This window comes from Eucalyptus grandis, chromosome 10 (assembly GCF_016545825.1).
Source record: "Eucalyptus grandis isolate ANBG69807.140 chromosome 10, ASM1654582v1, whole genome shotgun sequence".
In the NCBI taxonomy this organism is placed as follows: domain Eukaryota; kingdom Viridiplantae; phylum Streptophyta; class Magnoliopsida; order Myrtales; family Myrtaceae; genus Eucalyptus; species Eucalyptus grandis.
Genome location: NC_052621.1, coordinates 30,174,192 through 30,196,199, shown reverse-complemented (window position 1 = coordinate 30,196,199; position 22,008 = coordinate 30,174,192). Strand labels below are relative to the sequence as shown.

Sequence of the window (22,008 nt, the reverse complement as noted above, 5' to 3'; positions counted from 1 at the left end):
CAGTAATCACTTTCAGATTGTCACATAATTTTTAACAAATATCATGAAGCTGTAACTTCCCTCGATGCATACTACAACGTCGAACATCATTTGCTCGCACGACATCATGCTGCACAAATATGAGATACAGAACGGAATGCAAAAACCGACCATAGTGAAATGGTCACTATATTTCATTTTCACATCATTTTCCTTTTCCAAAGGATAAAACAGCCATCTCAAAACCGTTGATCCTATACCAGTGAGTTCATCGAACAGATGTTAGAAAACAAATGAACGAGGCTTGCGGCTGTCAATGGATACATGATTAAATACCATCAAGAGGCATCATGAAATTGGAGATTGAAGAAACCAAGAACACTCTCATATCAGGCCACTTTCAACCAAAATTGGGGTTCTCGAAGGTCACTAAATTTCCTACTTCAGATATGTAGAAGAAACCCAGAGCAGAACGTAGGTTATAAGTGAAGTTGTCACTTCAAAACCGCGCAGTCCTTTAAACAAAGGTGGTATTATGGAGACCATCAAGAATGTCCCCAGTAGCCATGACAAAATGAAGGCACCAGCCCTGCATATGGAGACAAATCATAGAATCCAAGTCATCCATTGTAAGTATGCAACATATGGGGCAGTCAGATTGACAATAACGGATATATGAATGGTGAGGAATGAGCTATTTAACTATCAGGCCAGGATACACAAATAAAAAATAAATAAAAAAATAGCCAGAGAGTCATCGACTGAAATCGATGAACAACACTAATAGTATGTCATCTACGTACCCATAGAGGAAAGCTCGCAGTTTGCTTTTCAGCCGATCATGTATGAAGTATATGGTAGCTATTAGGGATATGGCTACTTGAAGTGTGGGGCCTTCTTCCGTTGGAAAAAGCACGGTGAGAAGTCCAAGTACTAAAAATGTGGCAGCTGTTTTTATTATGAACTTTGAGGACGGAGTGTGAAACCTGCTCAGGACAGCCTGCACGGCGTGGGATTGAGTTACCTCTCTGACCTTTTTCTTGACATCAATTTTTGGGTTCTTCCTCTCGTAGAACTTCTGCATGATTATTTTGTCATGCGCTGATTCAATTGCATCCAAACTGGGCTTGTGTCCCGCATATTTTTGGACGAGGAAATTCCTTGCAGCTTGAATTTCATCTTCGGAGGCCTCTCTACTGATTCCAAGCCGCTTATATGGGTCCCTTACATTTATTCTAGGAAAAATGGTTGAACCTGAAGAGGCCAGTCAAACAGAATGAAGTGATGTGAAGAACAAAACAACACACCGTATCATTAATTAGCTCAACTTTTTCTTGATAAAACATCAATTTTTTTAGCCATGACAAAAAATCAACTAACTCAATGTGAAAATCAGCATTTCAACGGGCAAATGGTTTTAAGTACTATAGATCCTTTCAGAATGACCTATTAGTCCTAGTGGGTTTGACATGGTGAACCACCATCATAAGCTGCATACTGCATGGGAGTTCAATGACATGCCTATTTTCATGTTTTTATACTATAATGCCATGACTCAATAGTTCGACAGAACTCAGGAAAGGGTAAATATTAAATATCAGGAAACATATAGTATGAGGAACAAATGACCTGGAAAATGTTCCCCAACGCAAATTCCACTTTGAGGAATAAAAGAATGCCAACAGGTATGAGAGCTTAGATGAAAGATGGTAGTAAAGTAGGCATATATCTTGCTTTCTTGAAGTAGCTCATTGCCTAATTCATTTTGAACAAATGAAAACAACGTAGCAGCAACCTCTATCCAAAAGTTGAAAGCCAGATCAAATGATCAAAAATTGACCCAAAACATTAGATACAGTAAGGAACAAAAGGTTATTCATAAAATCTTCTAATCACTTTAAAGTACACCTCATTCATAAAATCTTCTAATCACTTCAAAGTACACCTCTGTTTTAACAATAGTCACCAGCTTTCACAAGCTTTTCCAAGATTGTGTTTCTAACTATTTTGCTTCTGTCAAAATAACACCTTAATACTCCAATAGCTCTAGAACAGGAGAGAAGAAAACTCATCCAACTATTAACTTTTTGTTGACAAAAGATAAAGCATTTGATACCAGTTGGGTCACTATATGAAGCATCCATTGCAGACCTGATCAACAGAGCTTGATGTCTGCTGCAAATTTCAAAGAACTAACCCAATAAATAAGGTAAGAAAATTGCAAAGAACCGAATGGTTCATTTTCAAAAACCATGAGAGTTTCCTCAAGGGAGCAATACCTTCGTCCATGCAGGGACCTGAACTTTCCTTTAGGTCTCGAAATAGATATAAGGGCTGGGAAGTCTACAGATAAGGAATTGGCCCCTCGAGCAGGTATCAAGAAACATTTTGATGGACCAACAGTTAATCCGGAGACAGTCATCTTTGATTCAGTTTGTTAGCTATCGACAATCTGTGTGCAGAGTTCAAATTCAGAGTGCATATAATTAACAGATTCAAATATGTAACATGAGTAGCGTAGCATTTCGCTGCACTTATTAACGGTACCTAAATCACAAATACCCCATCCCCCTTCATTTAGCCATTTATACACGGACAGTCAAGAAATGGCTTTGTTACAACACTCTCAATTCATAAAGATTGTCGGTTGACATCATCCATTTATACTGATTGCACTTAATAAAAAAAGTGTTGACCTGACGGCACCAAGCATGGACTTCTCTCATTCATCAAATTCTCTACAATGATCTCTACAATGATCATATGCTGCGCCCAAACTATGCCTAAAGAATACACAAAACTCTAGCTTTGTTTGTCCAGATTGAATAACTTGCATTTTTGCAGCATACACTCCCAATGTTCTATCCCGAGGGATCATGGACAGCCTCAACAATCACAGCTCGCGGACGACATATGACCTCAGACGGCCAAGAAAGTCCGCCGCCACTTCAGCGGGTCTCGCTGTTCTTCTACAGTGCTTCGTTCCAAAAATAAGGAATTCCCAGCTCAAATTAAAACCATGTTCATCTCTTGATGAATCTTTTCCCAACGAGAAAATTTCAGAAGTAACCATACAGCGAGCTTTCTTGTTCATGATGGTTAACTGCAACTCTGCCGACCAACAAAGCCCTCAGCAATCTACCCACAATCAAGAAAAGACCTAAGGGCGGGCAAAAGGGAAAAAGAAAAACTGAAACCCATTTCGTCCTAAGGAACGAAGAGATGAAAAAGGACAACTTTCGGGTTGAGCATGGAATGAGCAAGCAAGCAGAACTGATGAAAACAAAATTCGATTCAGGAAGGAACAGAGTGACCATACCCAGATTGCGATTGGAGAGAGCAAAGTGGAGGGTGCTCTCGGCGTTTATCTTCTTCTCAGAGACGAATCGAAAATGTCGACGAGCATTTGCAACGGATAGCGGGCGGGCGAGCGCTGAGCAGAGTGCGAGGGATTTATCAGACGCTGGCTCTTGAACCCTGCGAAGTAGCTCTCTCTTGTATCTAAAGTTTATTAAATTAAGTGGTGAAAATGTTGAAAAATCCGTTGTAGTCTAGTTGGTTAGGATACTCGGCTCTCACCCGAGAGACCCGGGTTCAAGTCCCGGCAACGGAATCTTACTTCCCTATTACCTTTTTTTTGGTCTTGTAAAGATTGTTTTCACTTTGTTTAAAGAAAATTCAGGAAAATTTTGGCTACTTTATATTAAAAATAAGAATGGAAACTGGCTCCTTTTTGGCAGTATGGGGAAGAAAACGTTTAGTTTGGTAAATAAAATGACTAAAGGATCATTGGTGGGGGATGGAAACGTTTATTAGAAACGTTTTCGGAACACTTACGGAAAGTGGCAAAAGAAAGAAACGCGTTTGGTTATGCGTTTTTTCTTTTTTTTTTTTTTTTAAACAAAATAAAAAAAGAAAAAGAAACATAAAAAGTTGTTTCTTTTGAAAAGAAACACTTCTTGGAAGGCACAAAAGAACAAAAACCCTCCTCCGGTCAGCGTCGCTCCCCTTCGGCGCTCCTTCTCCGGTCAGCACTGCTCCCCCTTCGGCGCGACAGATCTGGGACGGCTCGCTCGAGCCTCGAGCGAGCGTTGCTCGCCCAGATCTGCCGCGCCGAAGGGAGCAACGCTCGCTCGAGCTGCAGCATCTCGAGCGAGGCTCGAGCGAGTTGCAGCTGCTCGAGCAGCAGCTCCAGCAGCAGCAGCTTGCTCGAGCTGCAGCAGCTCCAGCAGCAGCAGCTTGCTCGAGCTGCAGCAGCTCCAGCAGCAGCAGCTTGCTCGAGCTGCAGCTGCTCGAGCAGCAGCTCCAGTGAGCTGCAGCTGCAGCTCGCTCGAGCTGGTTTTGGCATTATGATAAACCAGATGTTGAGCTTACAATCTGAAAGTAACCCTTGAAGTTTGCAGCTGAAACGATGTTAAAAGACCTTTCTTTAGGGTGATGTTTTTTAACTTTATTCTTGGTTGGTGTGTGGGGATCTCATATGAGTATAAAGCAGTGGATCTCAGGAAAGAAAAGCAATATACTGCTGGTAATTTCAGATCCTTCTTTTTAGTCATAGATCAAATTGTTCTCGAGATTTCAGTAGGTAGGCCTCGGAATGGCAATGGAAAGATTTTGTATGCATAATACCCGCTGGCACGATTACCTCAAGTCTGTGAAATCTAGTGAAGTATTCTCTAGCTCTGATCGAAGTTGTGTGCTTGATTTTGCAGAATTTGACAAGTTAAATCCTATGCATTTGGTTCCAGTGTTAGTGGACGGAGATTTCGTGGTTTCAGATTCTTATGCAATTTTGCTGGTGGGTGTTATTTAGGCTATGCAGCAGAGTTTGCAATAGATAAGAGTTGGATGGACGCGTAACTTAAAATACCAATACGTATGAGGTCATCATTTAGGAGCCTTAAATAGAAGCTCTCTAGCTCCTTTTTCAACTCAATGCATAGTTTCTGGCCCCTTTGCTTGATTTGATCAGTTTGATTGGTTTGAGTGCATTTCGATTTTGATTTTTGCTAAAGCACGTGTTATCTTTGTTCAGTATTTGGAAGAAAAGTATCCTCAGAAGGCTTTGTTACCTCGTGATCCTCGATTGAAAGCTCTGAACCTCCAGGTCTCTTTTTCTTTTCTTTTTTTGCACTTTCCATTCCTTTAAAGCTGAAGTTTCCCGCAGATTTTGATGATCATTTACATGAAATTTCTGAGTTTTTGCTGAATTACGCATGATCAAAACTGATTAGATGAGATCTTCCATTGTAGTGCTCTTCATTCCCCTATCCTCTCTGCTTTGTCACTTCACAACAGACTCTAGGTTCAATTTGGTGGGTGTTTTCAGTAGAAAAACAACTGGCGTTGTCATTTGTTTTGGCAGGCTGCAAGTATAATCAGCTCGAGCATACAGCCTCTTCAGATGCTGACTGTGCTGGTATAGTCCTGTTCATAATGCTTTCTCTTTAGAAGATCTTGTTTTGGGGATAGTTGTCTCGCTGGGAGAACTTTCACATTGCAATTACCAAATAGGGGTATTAAGATCTTCAGATGAGAGGCCCTTTACTTCTCAATTTACAGTTCATCGTATGCGAACCTGCTGCCATGTATCGTAACTATAGATATGTCTCGCGAGCAAAAACATATGAAAATGTATTCATGGTGCACCTCGAGTCAGGACATCTCTCTGGTATAGCACTGCATGAGGGCTTTTGAATGATGCACATTCTGTATTGGAATGGTTAACGTCGGAGCTTTGTGATTCTCGAAACCCATCATTGGTGCCGCACTCGTGGATCGAGCATCCATGCATGTTGTCTTTACTTTGATGCTTGAGTAGCCTAGCTGAGTCCGTATTCTTCTTCGTTGCAGGCCAAGTTCCCTACTTTGAGGAGGATCCATGAATCGTACAAGACTTTGCCTGAATACGAAGCATCATCACCGAACGTCAACCCGATGCCATGATCTGACATGGGTATCTCCTCTCCAATCTCAAAGTTGGAAGCCGAAATGTCTCAGGTATCAGGCCGTGTGATGATTCTCATGTTCGAAAGTTCAACAAATTGCCAGCCCCGCGAGGGTCGTTCTCTCACTTTTTGTTGCCCCGTCCGTGCCATGTCATGTGAGTCGACTGTAATCATCTGTAATAGTGACTTACCATTTTTTATGCCTCAAAGGTATGCACGGTGCAGTGCAGCAACACGACAACGAGGGCGAGGGGATCTCTTTCGGAGATATGAGCGAAGATGAGTGGGTACTGTTCCTTGAAATCTTCGAGAAACTCTTGCCCGAGGTCACGGAGAACGCTAGATGCAACAGCTCGAAGCAGAGGTTGGGAACTTCTTGCGACTTCTGAGGAATCACCAAAGCAATAGACGATTTAAAGATCAGCAAAAGATAGAAAGAAGCTCGGACACAGATCGCTTGTAATTATTGTGGACTAATTTTCCTTTTCTGTTTCCCAAATGACTTGCTAGTATAGATTGTAGATAATGACCATTTGGGGCCCGACGTGAGAGGAAAAGCGATCGGCAAGTCGCCGTCCTTTCCTTTTTCTACTGTCTCACGCGGTTTCGTCCTCATTTTGTAACTATCACCATGCAATTATATCAGTGTGTATTGTATTGTGTATAAGCTCATTGCCCCGTTTACATCAATGTGTGTATGTTCACTCTGATCTGCACAATCAAATTTGAGGGGTCTGGTTTTCTGGAGCATGGCAGTAAAGCTACTCCAAAAGTCCTGTCAACTGGTGTTGGTGCATCTCTAGCCCTGTTTTGACTTTAGAATGGCAAACCAACTAGACAGTAGCTGATGAAAACATCGAATGTTTTTGCTTCCTTACCAGGTTACGGCGCACGTACGGGAGAATTTTTGTCGTATTAAACTTTATTAATTTTTTTTAAATAAATTTAAAAAAAAAAAACAGAAATTTTTTGTCGTTTACCAAACGTGTTTATTCTTTTTTCTATACAGGAATAGAAATTGATTGCGATTACCAAACATGTTTCTATTCTTTTTATTCCAAAAACAGTTTTTTTTATCTTTATTAAATGTTCTTTTATTCAAAAGGAACAAAAACACTTTTTTGTTTTTTTTCCCTGGAACAAAAAAGAAATTTGCGCACCCTTAGGGTGCGCATTTTTTCTTTGTGCTTTTTTCCCCAGAAACAAAAAAAAAAAGTGTTTTTGTTCCGGAAACAATTTTTGAACACAAAGAACGCGTTTTTCCGGGAATAAAATGAACAGAAACACGTTTGGTTAAATTTTATTATTTTTTGTTTCTTTTATTTTTAAACATTTTTATTATTTTTATTTTTCCTTTCTTTTTTTTTTTTTTTTTTTCACCGGGCCTCGCCGACCGGCCGATGGCCGGTGACCCGCCCGCCACGGCGAGGGGCGGCGGCCTCGGCCGAGCCCGTGGTTGGGCGAGGCTCGCCGTAGGCCGGGCGAGGGTCGAGCTCGCCCGGATCCGGCGAGGCCGAGCAGGCCCGGCGAGGCTCGGGCTCGGCTCGGCCGGCGAGCTCGAGCTCGCCCGGCCATGGCGAGCCGAGCGATGGCTCGGGCGAGGCCGAGCTCGCCAGGCCAAGGCTCGGCCTGGGCGGCTCGGCCTCGCCGGATCTAGGCGAGTCGACGTCACCCCGGCGATGGCCGGGCGAGGCCGAGCTCACCCATCCATGGCGAGGCCGAGCTCGCCCGGCCAGGCGAGCCGAGCTCGCCCGGCCAAGGCGAGGCCGAGCCTCGCCGGCCAAAAGCCAAGAAAAAAAGGAAAAGGAAAAGAAAAAAAGAAAAAAAGGAAAAAAATAAAAAATAAAAGAAATAAAAAAATTATACAAATTTACCAAACGTGTTTCTATTTATTTTTTATTCCCGAAACAAGTTTACCAAACGCGTTTTTTTGTTCAAAAATTGTTCCAAAAAAAAAGAAAAACAAAAACACTTTTTCTATTTCTATTTCGGGAACAATTTTTAAACGGAAAACACAAACAAACGCACCCTTAAAGTCCAGCAACAAAGCACAACATTACAAAATCTTGGTTTTCGAAGAGTGAAGATGCAAATTGATGCGTGGACACAAAAGTCAAGAACGATTGAAATTTTCTCAATATTAATAAAAGGAGACTTCCTACAATCACACTTACTCGTTGGTGGATTGCAATCATAGACATCCCTGAAGTTTGCAACTTATATAATCCACCTATCAAAAGGGTGGGTGAATCAAATTTCTTTCGACCATCTTTTTAAACCTTTGATTGGGACAGCCACAATTCCAGGTTAGCTCTCTAATAGCGCCACAGAAATAAATCCATACGTATCAGAATCACCACCCGAATTTAGTATTGTCATTTGACCGTGGAGTGACAATAGGAAATAGGTAGCCAAAATATGTTTTTTAAGCTGCGTTTCACAACTTGCAATAGTAATAATTACTGTTCTTTTGTTCTCGAGAGTATATTTAGAACAGAAATTTGTTTGATAAAATTTTTATTCCTGAGAATAAATTTCAATTTTTTTGTTCTCGAAAGTAGATTTGAAACAGAATTGAGAAATGAAAAAAAAAAACAAAAAACAAAAGTTGATTCTTTGTTCTCGGGAACAATTTCACAATCAAGCTAACCCATTTTTTCTATTTTCTTTCTTTCTTCTTGTTCTTCTTCCCTCTCTCTTCTTCTTCAACCGCCGTTACTCTCTTGTCATTGCTGTCCCGCCGTCGCTGATCGCCGGCGACTAGTCCAACGAGCTCGCTGGAGGCTTGCCAGGCCCAGGCCTCCTCTAGCCACCAGCAAGCCTCACCGTTGGCCGAGTGAGGCTCGATCGATGAGGTGTGGCCTCACCAAGGGTCGACAACGCTCCAACGAGGTCGCCGGCCCTTGTATGGCCAATCGCCAATCGTCCCAAGGCCGGCAACCGGAAATTAGAAATTTTCAAAACGATACCAAACGCAATTCTATTCCGAAAATAAAAATTTTGGACAATTTAGTTTCAAAACAATATCTTTTGCTTCTTCTTCTCTCTTTTTTTGTCTTGGCTAATTTAAAATGCTTAAAAATTATTCTCATTAGAACATCAAAACTTTTAGTTATCAATAAAAATGAATCATTTCTGATAAGAAGTAGAATGGTTACCAAACACACATTTAGTTTCAAGGAGAGTTTCAATATCTTTTGCTTCTTTTCTTTTTTTTTTTGTCTTGGCTAATTTGGAGGAAATTCGTGTTCATATTAGATCTGTGATTCGTGTATCTTTCTTCAACCTGTGCCATTAGAACATCATGTATAACTTTTAGTTATCAAGTCCAAAAGAAATTGAATCACAACGAAAGACAAATCATAAATTTTGCTAACGTACAAAGTTAACCGTACCACGTTGAGTTTCTTAGAAACGTTTCCATGCACGCCCTGAATCACAACGAAAGACAAATCATAAATTTTGCTAACGTACAAAGTTAACCGTACCACGTTGAGTCATATATTCGGATTTTGTCTCCTTAATTCGTATGTTGCCTATATTGCATCAGATCTTGTTTGGATATTGACGTTAGAATGGCAAATTTGGGGCAATCGATATCGATCATGAAACAGACCGAAAGCAGACAAAAAGGAGTGAAGAGGGTCGTTTGAAAGTCCGCTGCTAAGGTCAAACGAGTGATGGGGTTGCACCAGCAGAAGCTAAACGAAACACCATCAAACATTGTCCAAAAGCTGGCGTCTCTGCTCTTTAAACCTCTTATTGCGATAACGTAGTCCCAAGAGCTTACCTCTTATCTCTCACGTCTCTCAAGAGTGCAACAACGAAAATGCAAGCAATGTGGTTCAAGGTTTGCTTATTGATTTTACTATTTGGAAGCACCATTGGCACTACTCCTTCCTTGTTCGACTCAATCGATGAAAGGCATCAGAATTGGGTGAGACGGATGTGTTCGGGTTCCGGTTCCAGTTCTAGTTCGTCTTTCTTTGGTTCTCTACTCAAGAAGGCTAAAAGAAGGCTCAAGCTGTGCCTGAGGCTGAGAGTCAGCAAGAAGCCGAGGCCACGAGGATTTGCGAGGACCGGCTCTGCGTTCAGTACTGATAGTCAATTCTTGCCGGGTGGTGATATCCACTAGGGCAAGAACTTACAGGCAAGTGTAAATCATACGTAGTGTCCGAAACAAACCTGGTCAATGCAAAGGCCAGGATGAGCAGGACCTCTCGCTGAAGCTAAAAGTCCTTACCAGGGCCAGCAGATGATTGACAAATTGTTGAACTCTTGTATATAAGATCGATTGGACCTAGTGGTGCCGGTCTTAATTGTGGAATTGCTCACCTTAGTCCATCCGTTTTGTCCTTTGAGCCAATCTGGCAGGGACCATTCAGTCATTCGGTCTCTGGGGTCCGTTAGAATGATATAGTCTGCCCATCTAGCAGCATTGATTTTATGTGCATAAGTAATTCGTTAAAATACAAAATATATGCCCGTCTTGCATTTTCTAATAATTTTGTTTTTATAACAAACGGAAGTCAAATTTGAAATACGATTCCCCCACGTCCTTTTTCAATCTTTTTAGGATTATAATAGAAGCATTTAGTTCGGTTTTTCTAAAAGACTTTTGGGTTTCCAAGGCAGTTATGTCAAAGTTGAGGTGTTTGGTAGCACAATTTCAAAGACCTTTGAGTTAAAATTTAGCAATTCCAAAGCCCCTTAGCCCAATACATCTCTCTCTCCCCACATTTGCATTTCGGCATTTTTGGAATGCTATTTAGGAGTTTAATGACTTTTTCATTTTTGCAATTACCCTCCTGCACATATAGCGTACATCTACAAGTAAATCCTCCAGATGGGGCCGAGCCCTTCGTTTCCCTCGACTTCGACGATGCCCCCAATTGTCTCTCTTTTTCTTTGACCAATTCTATTTAATGTATGACATGGAACTTATGTATCTTAGCGTAGATCCCTTGACCTAATTTTATGAGTTTATGCAATATCTTATCGTTTAATATTTTTTTGATCAGTGAAAGGTACGTCTCCTTTTGATTTTGATCTTACTGGTTCCATGATTGAACAAAAACAGACGTTTGGGATCATCACCCTAATGTATAGTATGATTGTGGAGACAAAAACAGAGGCTAATTCTATGAATTATAGAGCAACCACTGTGCAATTAATCAATTTTTAGCATCAAAACTTTTAAAAGTATCCATTTAAGTGATTTTGGCAAGCCACACAAGATTTTCCAACAAGTTTAAGTTATCGGAGTTGCTTAAATGATCACTTTTCAAAATTTGTGGTACTTTTATGATTATTTTAAAAATTTAACACCAAATGGGGGCCATAAAGAAATTGTGGCAAGACCGTCCTTTTTCTTGGTAGTGAAAAAAGAAAACCGGTTTTGAGGTTTTTTTTGCAGGTTCTTATTAGTTGCATTTTTCTAGCCTTGACTTGCAATGTTAAGGGCTTAATCAAGTTAAGGTAGAGGTGGGGGCATCAGCCGCTAGCATATGGGCGATGGAAATGTTTAGCAACCGTCATACACCACATGCCTCCACGTGAAATGCCGTATGTCGCCCGCCACTGGCCAATTGGCCAGGCATGGATGAAAAGTTGTGGCCATGGAGGTCATAAACTACATAAGATGACGGAGACATGATATGAGATAAACGTGTTCATCGTACAATGCTTTATTGTAGTGGCGATTTCATTCACGGATTTGACACAGACAAGCGTTCAAGGAAATAAAATACTGCTGCTGGAATCGAAGCAATCTAACTCAATGAATTGGAATCACTTCCACTTCGAGTAAGCATTTAGAACAAACTATTGGCTTTTTTGTGTGCCTTTACTTGCTATAACAAGCCGAATAGGTGACTCGGATATTTGACATGAATCACATTAGGTTGGTGATGTGTGCCAGATATAGCGTGAAAATCATAATGAGTTAGATTTTTATTTTATTTTTGAAGTACATAGAATTTTAATTATGACTAGTGATTGAGAAACCAAACTTTAACTCGTGGCTTATATTCTAATCTTGTCAACCAAGGCAAATTATACTCATGCCAGTACAAATGCCGGAACCTAATTATGTCACTTTACTTCCCCCTTAGGCAAATGCAGAGAATGGCTTGACAATTATGCATTTGGAAGGTGGTGTTGCGAGTTTTGCACCGTAGGTGTTTCGAAAAGTGTACTACGTTTTTTGTTCCTTGTAATGTAACGGGGGAGGGAGGCCATCGTTCAAGCTCGGTGATCAATTGGAGGGAGAAGAAAGGAGGCAAAAGAAAGAAAACATTCGAAAAAACATTAAGAAATATTTACATATTATTAAAATTATTTACGTCAGCACCAATTATACCATATAAGATAACTGGTGTTCTAGTTAGCAATTTCCAGTCAAAATTGACCAGATGAACTCAATTGGTAAAATGTGAAAAAGTTTAGGAGTCGATTGATAAAAGCGCAATAAATTTAGGACTTTTTTTATAAGTTTTCATGACGAGAATGGTGCCGGGGTAAATTCAAGGCTCATCTGTTTTGCCTTGCTGTGTCCTCTCCATATATTTTCCTAAGTTTGACCTCTGTTTAAGAACGCACCCAGTCCTTGCGCCTTTCGGTGCCAACAGTTCCGAGGTTTTTTTTTTCCCTTTTCCTTTGGTCCGTAATAGTTCCGAGTTCAACCATGGGGTTTTTGCACTACCTTAAAGAAGACCCTTATGAACTGTGGAAGGAGTGGGAGCTGCGGTCGCTTGTCCTCCTCAGCTTGTTCCTCCAAGTGACCCTTGCGTCTCTGGCCAGCCGGAGGAAATACAAGTTCAAGAAGTGGATCCTAATCATGATTTGGATGGCATAAATATTGGCCGACTCCATCGCGAACCTCCCACTCGGCATCCTCTCGAACCACCTGATAAATAAATAAATAAATAAAAAGATGAGGATGAGGATGGTGATCGATCCAAAGAGCCAGATCACAGCATTCTGGGCGCCATTCCTTTTCCTCCACTTGGGCGGGCCTGACGATCACCGCATTTATCCGGGAGGACAATGAGCAATGGCCGAGGCAGTTTGTGCGGCTTTGCATCCAGGTAGGACCAGTGGTTATATTTACTACATGGTCTTGTAGGAGAATGTACTATGAATGTTAGCAGCGGGCAAGATCCTAGTGGGGTTGATGAAATATGCAGAGAAGATTTTGTGTTTGTACTTTGCACGCAAAGGCCAGCTTCGAGATTCGATGCTTTTGCTTCCTCTCCTGAAGGAAGAGGAGGGTTACCGGATCGAAAGCGAGGAGGCCTGTGAGGTTCCGGCATTGGAGGTTGTCCAAGTGAACAGCGGTCAAACCTCCAATCGAGAAAATGCCACGACTCCGTTCAGAGCCCATGAGCCGTTCGAGGTCTTCAAGCCTCTCTTCTTGGGCTTTATCCGCTACTTTGGCAGCCTCGATGACAGTCGGCGCATGTTCATGAACGATGACATGGATTCACGGACGGCTTTTAAAATCGTGGACATCGAGCTCGGGTTCATGTATGAATAATGTCATTTCTAAAAATATAAAGAATTCCGACACGTTGGGACACGTTGTATATTAAATATATATTTTTATATACATAATAAATTATCATTTTTATGATTATTTCAATCAAATTAATTTTATTCGAATTCACAAATACATAAATAATTAAAAAAGCCTAGAATGAATTTACACTAAAACATTAATTCACCATTTATTAATATCATTCATTGTTCCAATTTGACAAATTCAACTCTATTTCAATAATTCATAAAACTTGGAGAAAAAACAAACAATCGACATTTTAGATTCGCATGTTAGATATGTCGGAAGAGGAAAAAAAAACTTAACGGGTGAATTGTGTATCACGGAGGGGTCTAGTTCTTCACCCCATGAAGCACTGACACTCTCCAAGAGCTTTCATATCGTGTCGGACACTCTTTAATACTCTCGGATACTCTCCGACACTCCGTCAACATGTGTTGGAAAATCGACACCCGATAAACTTTTCGATACTCTCCGACACTCGAGTCGGAATTCCAAAATGTGAGTTTCGACATATGATTTCGATATCAATGTCAACTTAAATTTTTTCAATATATGTGAAAAAATAAAACAAAATAATAAAAATAATAAATGGAGAAAGAAGAAAAATCTAATCAAGGCTTCTTGGAGGGGTGCAGTTCTTCACCCCCATGAAGCACGACACTCTCCAAGAGCTTTCATATCGTGTCGGACACTCTTTAATACTCTCGGATACTCTCCGACACTCCGTCAACATGTGTTGGAAAATCCGACACTTGGTAAACTTTTTCGATACTCTCCGACACTCGAGTCGGAATTCCAAAATTTAAGTTGACATCGATATCGAAATCATATGTCGAAACTCACATTTTGGAATTCCGACTCGAGTGTGAAAAGTTTACCATGTGTCGAATTTTTCAACACATGTTGACGGAGTGTCGGAGAGTATCCGAGAGTATTAAAGAGTGTCTGACACGATATGAAAGCTCTTGGAGAGTGTCAGTGCTTCATGGGGTGAAGAACCAGACCCCTCCAAGAAGCCTCGATTCCTATCGCCGGTGAAGACAAAGCAGCTTAAAATGGGTTGGATAAAAAATGCACAAAAACCCATACAAAAAAAAAAAAAAAAAAAAAAAAAAAAACTATCCTATTCAATTGGTTGTTGTACTCTGCCAAGTCAAGGCTTCGCCTTTGGTATTAAGGAAACTTATTTGAGAGTTGATCTTTTTTTGTTTTTTATATATAGACTCTGGCTAATTTTCTTAATAAAGTGCTAGACAATACGCTCGCATAGCGCCCAATATGCTGCTACATCAGAGAAAATTTCACTTCAAATTCTGTATGCATAGATTAATTTTATTTTTCAACAAAAATCTTTATTAGTAATATCCATCGTCCTATGATCCAAAAAATATAGCTATATATTCTATAATTACTTTATAATAAAATTTACCTTCGGCTTGGTAATCGGAGGAGAAGGGGAAAAAAAGCTGATCTCTATCCCCATATTGGTTTCTTTGTCTTTTTATCTCCATAAATTATCCGACAACTTCTCCATGTCTTGAAAGTTAGCCACAAAAATGACTTCACCAAGCAAAAAATTATCCTTAACAGAATTGTTAACTGACTTTGGCCAAATCTACGTCAGTTTCAATTTGTTAGTAATGTCATATTTATTTTACATCATGTTTATGAAGAGTAACAATAATGCGAATACCTACACAAAATCACAACCATACGCTTTGGTGATTTATAGATTGTTCTCAAAAACATTATTTATTTCTTTAATTCTTTGAGATTATTCATTCCTACCAATTCTTCATACTGGAATTACAGAGATTCATGACTAATGCAATCTTACAACTAATTCTTTGAGTTTAGTCTTTAATCCTTTGATTAGACATAACTTTTCTAGTTTGATAGCTAAATTTGAAAAAATATATATGGAAATGAACTTGTCGCGACCAATTTTTTCGGGGGTGAACCACCTATGGTTTGGCCAATGGATTGTTAAGCCTAGACTTAACTCGGGCTCTCCCAAGCCCATACCAATTCGTAACTTAGATTTGAATTGTTAACATGCAATTGAATTTTAACTAGGAGTCGCCACTAATCTATTTTTGGTAGGTCGATTAGAAACCCTAGTAAAGTAACGAGAGATTTACTTTACTCCTACGAACTAGAGACTAAGGGTATGAGGACTTGGTTACGTTAGATTTCTATAACATCCTTTCGATACCTTTCTTTTTATTTTGAAAAATGTTTGGCAAGCAATTTGGATTGATTTTAAATCTATTTCTCTAACATGTGAGGTGTTCATGCAGGTGCGCAAACCACCAATTTAACACTCAAGAAAGCAATTAAATGATGCAGAATTTACCTCAAAGTAACAAAAGCATCTGCAGTGTTAGATCAGAATTCACATCAGCAATCATAGATATGATTTCTAATTAACACGCCATCAAGCAATTTTTTGTTTTCACTTTATTTAATGAAAATCATGCGATGCATGCTAATAATATGACATGGCAACATGACCTAAGCTATATGACATTAGTAAAGTAAATCCTAAAGATATGCAATAATTAAATGCAATCTAAATGATCTAATTCTAATGACAGGCAGTTTCTAATTAAATGGGCCTAAAAAATTAAATGACATGCATTTGATATTTCAATTCCTAAAAAATGCAAACTATCTTAGAGAATGAAATGAATCTACTCTAAGACAATTTTTTATGAAATTCGAAATTAAGATGCAAAAATTACCTAGCAAGATTAAAATTCTATCCAATTTGTATTAGGAATTAAGTTAAGCCAAATCCTAATTTAAACTAGAATCTTATCTTAACCAAGTAATCTCTAACCTAAAATGCAATCTATCTAAAAGATTTATCTAAATAAAACTAAACATGCAATCAACCTAATATGCAATGACATGCCATACATGCATGATGATTTTTTTGTATTTTTCTTTATAAAATTCGAAATTTAAAATTGCCAAATAATTAAACGTGCCATTTAAATTAAAGAAAACTAACATCCTAAATGAATGCATTTTTTTTTTTTTTTTCTTTTCCATGATTCAAAATAAAATTCCTATTCTAAATATGCAAGATAATAAAAAAAAACAAACCTAATCCTAATTCAATTTTTTTCTTTTACGAAAATAAAATTGACTCAAAACAACAAATCAAGCAAGATAAGATTGATATCTAAAAAATTAGCGAACCATATCTCGCGCATGAGATCGGGTTGACCAATTTTAAAATTAAATCACGAATTGAATTTCGGACGTGAGATCAGATTGTCAATTTTTGCAAGAGATTGCGAGTTGGATTTCGGGCGCGAAAATCGGACTGTCAATCCCTAATTTGAGAGCTCCTCAAGTTGCGAACCTTGAGAGCTCCTCGAGTTGCGAATATCACACTAGGGATTTCAATCATGTACATCAACGAATATATTAAATAAGGAAACGGAAATTTTGGAAATCAAAATAGACAAAATTTTTACCTATTCCGAATATTGGCTCCCAAATTCCGATCCTCAAACGGCTATGGCTACTCAAGACGTGATATAATAATGCTCGGCGAGGCTCACAGCTCAGACTTGGATGTCGGGACTGGATTTTGGTGGTGTTGAGGCTCACTGAATTGGACTTGAATTGCCCCAACAAACTGCCGAGGAAAGCCAGGACACTCAGTGAAGTGGTCTGGACTTGTGCCGGGTGATGTCTGTGATCACACTTCGTCAAAGGACAGCGGCAAGCCTCGTGGTGGTTCAACGAGGTGCCCCTGGGTAGCAACCAATAGACAGATCAACAAAGTCACCACAAATCAGGGGCGGCTCAACGTCGGGGTGGCACGTCTCGGGCAGCAGCGGCGTCACGAAGGACTCGAGCGAGGCAATGGAACTATGTGGGCAAGGGTGGCATCCGATTTGCGGGACTCGTGGGGGTCTTGGACGCGCTGTTGCGGCGGTCACGTGAAGACGATGCAACGAAGATGGAGTCAAGGTTTTGCGGGCAGCGTCGTGGAGAGAGAAGATTTCGTTCTCTCTCTAGTGCGTGTCGATCTTCTCGCAGGTTCTCTCCTTCAAGGCTTCTTCAACGTGTAGATGTCCAACTTGCAGAAGAGGGATTCTCCCCTTTTTGCCTTTTCTGACGGTGGTGGACAATTTTTCAGAGTTGAAGGATCCGGCTCCTTCTTGCACGAACAACCTCTCTATTGCCCTTCTTTTCTCTCACGTGTTCCCTCTCACGTCTTCTGAAGCTCCCCTTGGCTGAATATGTGCATTGAAGTCACGGCCATGCTTTCTATATGATAAAGCTTTGCCTTGTGGCCATGAATCTCTCTCTCTTTTCACGTTTTCTTCTTTTTCGGCCAAAGAAGCAAAAACTTTTTTACATCTAGAAAGCAAAATTCATCCCTTACTGATAAAGAAAAAGAGAGATTCATCCCTTCAAACTCAAATCAACGTCCGCAAAATTCATAAGGAAAAGAATTGGGTTTTCAAATTCTCAAATCCTCAAAATTCAACTGATAAAGACTCGAGATCAAGATAGAATTTTTCTCTAAATCCAAATCTTTCAAAACCAAATCGCAATATTCTTTTATCCATCTACCCTATCCAAAAAAACTCATATCTTGGAAAAATTTAAATTTTTATATTCCTACGAGATAATTTTTAATTATTAAAAAACACGGGCTTGGGCCAACCTGTTCACTCCGTGGGCCTGATCCATCTAATTGGAATATATCCGCCACCGGTTCAATAAAATGCAAAAAAAAAATGCAAATAACAAAATAAATGCAACTTAAATCTATATGCTATGCAATTAATAAAATTAACCCCTAATTTCCTATGCAATAAATAAATAAATTAAATTGCCAAAATTTAGATGTCAACAGAACTTCACTTGCAAATTACTTAGACATTCACGGTCGGCTAGCAACAACAAAAGTTTCGCAAATCAAAAATTACTTTTTGTAACGGTTATCACGAAATATTTTCTAACATGAAATTTCCTGAAATACGTAATTGATTATTTTATGATCAATCTAAATAGTTAGAAAAACCAGCAGGGAATGCCTCTGAGGTTCGGTAATTTTGTGTATGTTCATAGAGATTCGGTGAAAAGTAAAAGGTAACGAAACATTAATTCAAGATTTCAAATGGATGAAGAGGAAGGACAGGATCTAAAGCAAAATCATTTTCTTCTATTATTTTCTATGGAAATTATATTGCTTTTCCCCTCAAATTGTACGCTTATGTGTAATTTTTCTCCATCGCTGCAGCTGAATTGTCCACGGCGTGTTTTTCAAACTCGCATGTGACTAGTAAAGCATGTGTTCCAACCTCAAATCATAAGCATTTGAAGACATGATTATTCAGGCTCACGAGAGAACTCGGCATGCTAGTTCAGTCGGCCTGTGAATTCATGGCGCTCAACATATAACGAGCTGCGAGTTTTATAGACCGGAAAAACTCAAGATTAAAGTTCAGTAAAGCGAGGTGTTAAACTACGTATTTATCTAATAGCTTAAACTTTTAAAATATCATACAAAATCTCTCATAATATTAGAGCCAAGGTTGTCAATAAGTCTAGACCCAATAGTCATCCGTAAGAGTTACGGATTGTTGTATTCCTGACCCAGGACTTGATGTGTAAGGGAAAAATAAAGCCTTACCTTTAGAGCTAACTTTTAGGAAGAAAAAGGCCGGTACCACCCAACATTGATATCAAAGCAAAGAGCTCGAACGCATTAAACAATTTGACCCATATTGTTTATAATTTGGCTACGGAAGCATCTACAAAGATGGTGGTCGACCCTTTCTGCCATATTATCTCAACACCTTATTTAATCCTAGAAGTGTACTCGTTTCATGCGTACTAACTAGGGATAACTATATAACATGGTCAAAGGTGACAAAACGTACATTGCGAGCTAAAAATTTTGGGTTTATTGCTAGAGAAACCGGATCAAATGGCTCCCTAATTTAATGTTTAGGACATTTATAATTTCATGGTAGTTTCATGGATACTCAATTCCCTTAACAGGAGTCTAAGCATGGCATATGTAGAGAGTGTCAAAATTTGACACGGGGAACACCTAAGTGCCAAAAGTTCATAAAGATACACTTAAGTTCTAAAATCGAAGTAAAATTAATCAATTAAGTGTCAACAGCAAAAAAATCCGATCAAAATATCGACATATTATTTTTCCGACGAGACAAGTACAAAACGACGTCGTTTTGCACGTTGACGTGAAAAAAAACCTTAGAAATGACATCGTTTTGCCTCAAATTTGAATTTGAATATAAATATTAATTAAATTAAATTTGAAACTAAATTTAAATATTAAAAAAAAAAAAAAATATATATAAGCAAATCACAGAAGACAAGGGCTTGCCCTCACCGCCACTTCCCCACCGTCACCGGCCATTCCCGGCAACGGTGGGGAGGCGGCAACAAGGGCTGAGCCCTTGCATCCAGCATCCTCCCTTTTTTTAATAAATAAATATCAATATTTTAAATTAATTAATATTTATATCAAAATTTAAGGGAAAAAAATAGACAAAACGACGTCATTTTAGTTGTTCATTGCTGACTCAATTCTCTAACGTGCCACATAGGTGAGTTATATTATTAAAAATTTGCCACATAGTATTTTCGGCCACTTTTGCCGAACTTGATACTCGGATGTCTCATTCTTAAAAAAAAAAAAAATAGTGCTTAAGTGTATTTTTTTGAACTTTTAGTACTAAAATATCTCAATGTGTCAAGTTTTGGCACTCCAAATATTCTTTTGCCGCAAAAGAAGCGAATTGTGATTCATTTCACGAGGGAAGACATCATGGAGAAAATGCACGATTCATTTCATGAGGGACCGAAGAAGCACGTGACTATGCAAATGATCTCATTCTTCCGTCGACTGACGTTGGCACGAACACTGCACAGTGGAGAGAAGGTGGGGAAGGTAGTGACTAGTGGGACACCCAGAAACTTTCCGCAGCATGATCGAGACCAACAAAAGTTGCTGTTCAGCAGGTAGTTTACGGAAGAAGTTGAGAATTTCGTCCCAAACTTGTTGGGCTCTCTCCTCGTGGATAAAACGGGGCCCATCTAGAATGACAACCTGGAGATCAAGGGCGAGGTTCTAAAATTTGTTTCCCGGCATGTGGAGCTTGGTACAATAGCTGCGTCACCAAGGATGATGGCTCGGACTGAGAAAGCGCCAGCCACAGTAGCCGAGTCCGGCGGGAAGTGGCGAGAGGGTGGGGAAAAGAGAGAGGAGGAGGATGAAAGAGGAAGGAATTACAGAGGTTTACGTTTTTCTTTGGAGGGACAGAGAGCGAAGAGGGCAGTTTGAGAAAGGAGATGGTACTTCGATAAATAAATTAATAAGGATCATTGGGGGAAGACAGAAGTTGAAATCTAGCAACAAAGCATAAGATGCAAAATGCAGATTTTAAAAAATGAAGATGTAAACCGATGTATGGACACAAAATTATAGATGATAATTTAATATTTTTTGCAATATAATGATCATGTGTTGTCTCCATCTCCTGTTTGGAGAAAAGGAAACTTCCTTCAACTGAACTTCATAGCCATCACTCATAATAATATAATTTAGTTGATTTTATATATGATCGATGCCTACAGCTTATAATTCAACAATTAGAAAGGTGATTAAAGCAAATTTCTCTTTAACCCTCTTTTCACACCTTTGATCAGGACGGCCTGAATTCCACATGAACTCTGCGACAATGTCGCAAAAACAGAAAACCACACTTATAATAAGCAACCTCTAAATTTAGTATCGTCATTTGACTGTGGGAATTTCGGCAGCCAAACAATATGTTTGTTAGTTTCAAGGAAAGTTCAAATATCCTTTTCTTTCTTTCTCTTTCTTTTTTCTTTTTGCTAATTTGGAGTAACCCCACGTTATTAGGTTTCTGACACATATTTTCATGTCAATAGTTGAAATATTATATAACTTTCGTTTAACAAGTCAAAAAAAAGAAGAAGATTGAATTACGGCACAAACACCGTATTTCTTGCCGATATACTTGCTAATCGTGTTATGATGGTCGTATATTCGAATTTTCTCTTCGTATCTCGTATTTTGCCTCGTATCGTGCCTGTGCTTTTCGAATGATCGTGGTCGGGTATTGTAGTTATGTTGGCAAATTTGGGGGGATGAGTACCGACCATGAAACTGTCCAAAAGTAGACAAAAAGAAGTCAAGAGAGTCGTCTGAAAGTCAGCTGCTAAGGTCAAACGAGTGATGAGGTTGCACCAACAGAAGCTAAACAAAAGGACACCCTCAGACGGTGTCCAAAAGCTCGCTTTTCTGCTTTACAAACCTGCCATTCCGATAACGTTGTCCAAAGAGCTTACCTCTTATCTCTCTAAGGTCTCTCAGAGGGCAACAACAAACATGCAAGCAATGTGGTTCAAGGTTTGCTTATTGCTTTTACTGTTTGCAAGCACCATCAGCACTACTCCTTCATTCAACTCAATCGATGCAAGGTATCGGAA

At 39.4% G+C, this 22,008-nt stretch overlaps 2 protein-coding genes and 1 non-coding gene across 4 annotated transcripts; 2 read left to right on the top strand and 1 right to left on the bottom strand.

The window, feature by feature from the left end:
• Positions 1 to 134: 134 nt before the first annotated feature.
• Positions 135 to 3,456, bottom strand: LOC104422742 (protein CHAPERONE-LIKE PROTEIN OF POR1, chloroplastic). Of its 2 annotated transcripts, none has more exons than XM_010035161.3 (5): positions 3,299 to 3,456; positions 2,259 to 2,431; positions 2,096 to 2,154; positions 783 to 1,233; positions 135 to 568 (listed from the first exon to the last, which is right to left on the bottom strand). In XM_010035161.3, the coding sequence occupies exons 2-5, from the start codon at positions 2,399 to 2,401 to the stop codon at positions 418 to 420; spliced, it is 804 nt and encodes a 267-aa protein (XP_010033463.1). In that variant the 5' UTR covers positions 2,402 to 2,431; positions 3,299 to 3,456; the 3' UTR covers positions 135 to 417. The 2 variants fall into 2 exon arrangements, with proteins under 2 accessions (XP_010033463.1, XP_010033464.1); XM_010035162.3 differs by having other exon boundaries at positions 2,096 to 2,151.
• Positions 3,457 to 3,519: 63 nt separating this feature from the next.
• TRNAE-CUC lies at positions 3,520 to 3,592 on the top strand. Its single transcript has one exon. It is a non-coding gene; the product is annotated as a tRNA-Glu (tRNA).
• Positions 3,593 to 4,416: 824 nt separating this feature from the next.
• LOC120288814 (glutathione S-transferase 2-like) lies at positions 4,417 to 6,617 on the top strand. The gene is made up of 6 exons (XM_039302976.1): positions 4,417 to 4,507; positions 4,692 to 4,777; positions 5,015 to 5,086; positions 5,345 to 5,398; positions 5,833 to 5,979; positions 6,138 to 6,617. Exons 1-5 carry the CDS (start codon positions 4,417 to 4,419, stop codon positions 5,923 to 5,925), a joined length of 396 nt encoding a protein of 131 aa, XP_039158910.1. The 3' UTR covers positions 5,926 to 5,979; positions 6,138 to 6,617.
• Positions 6,618 to 22,008: the final 15,391 nt, after the last annotated feature.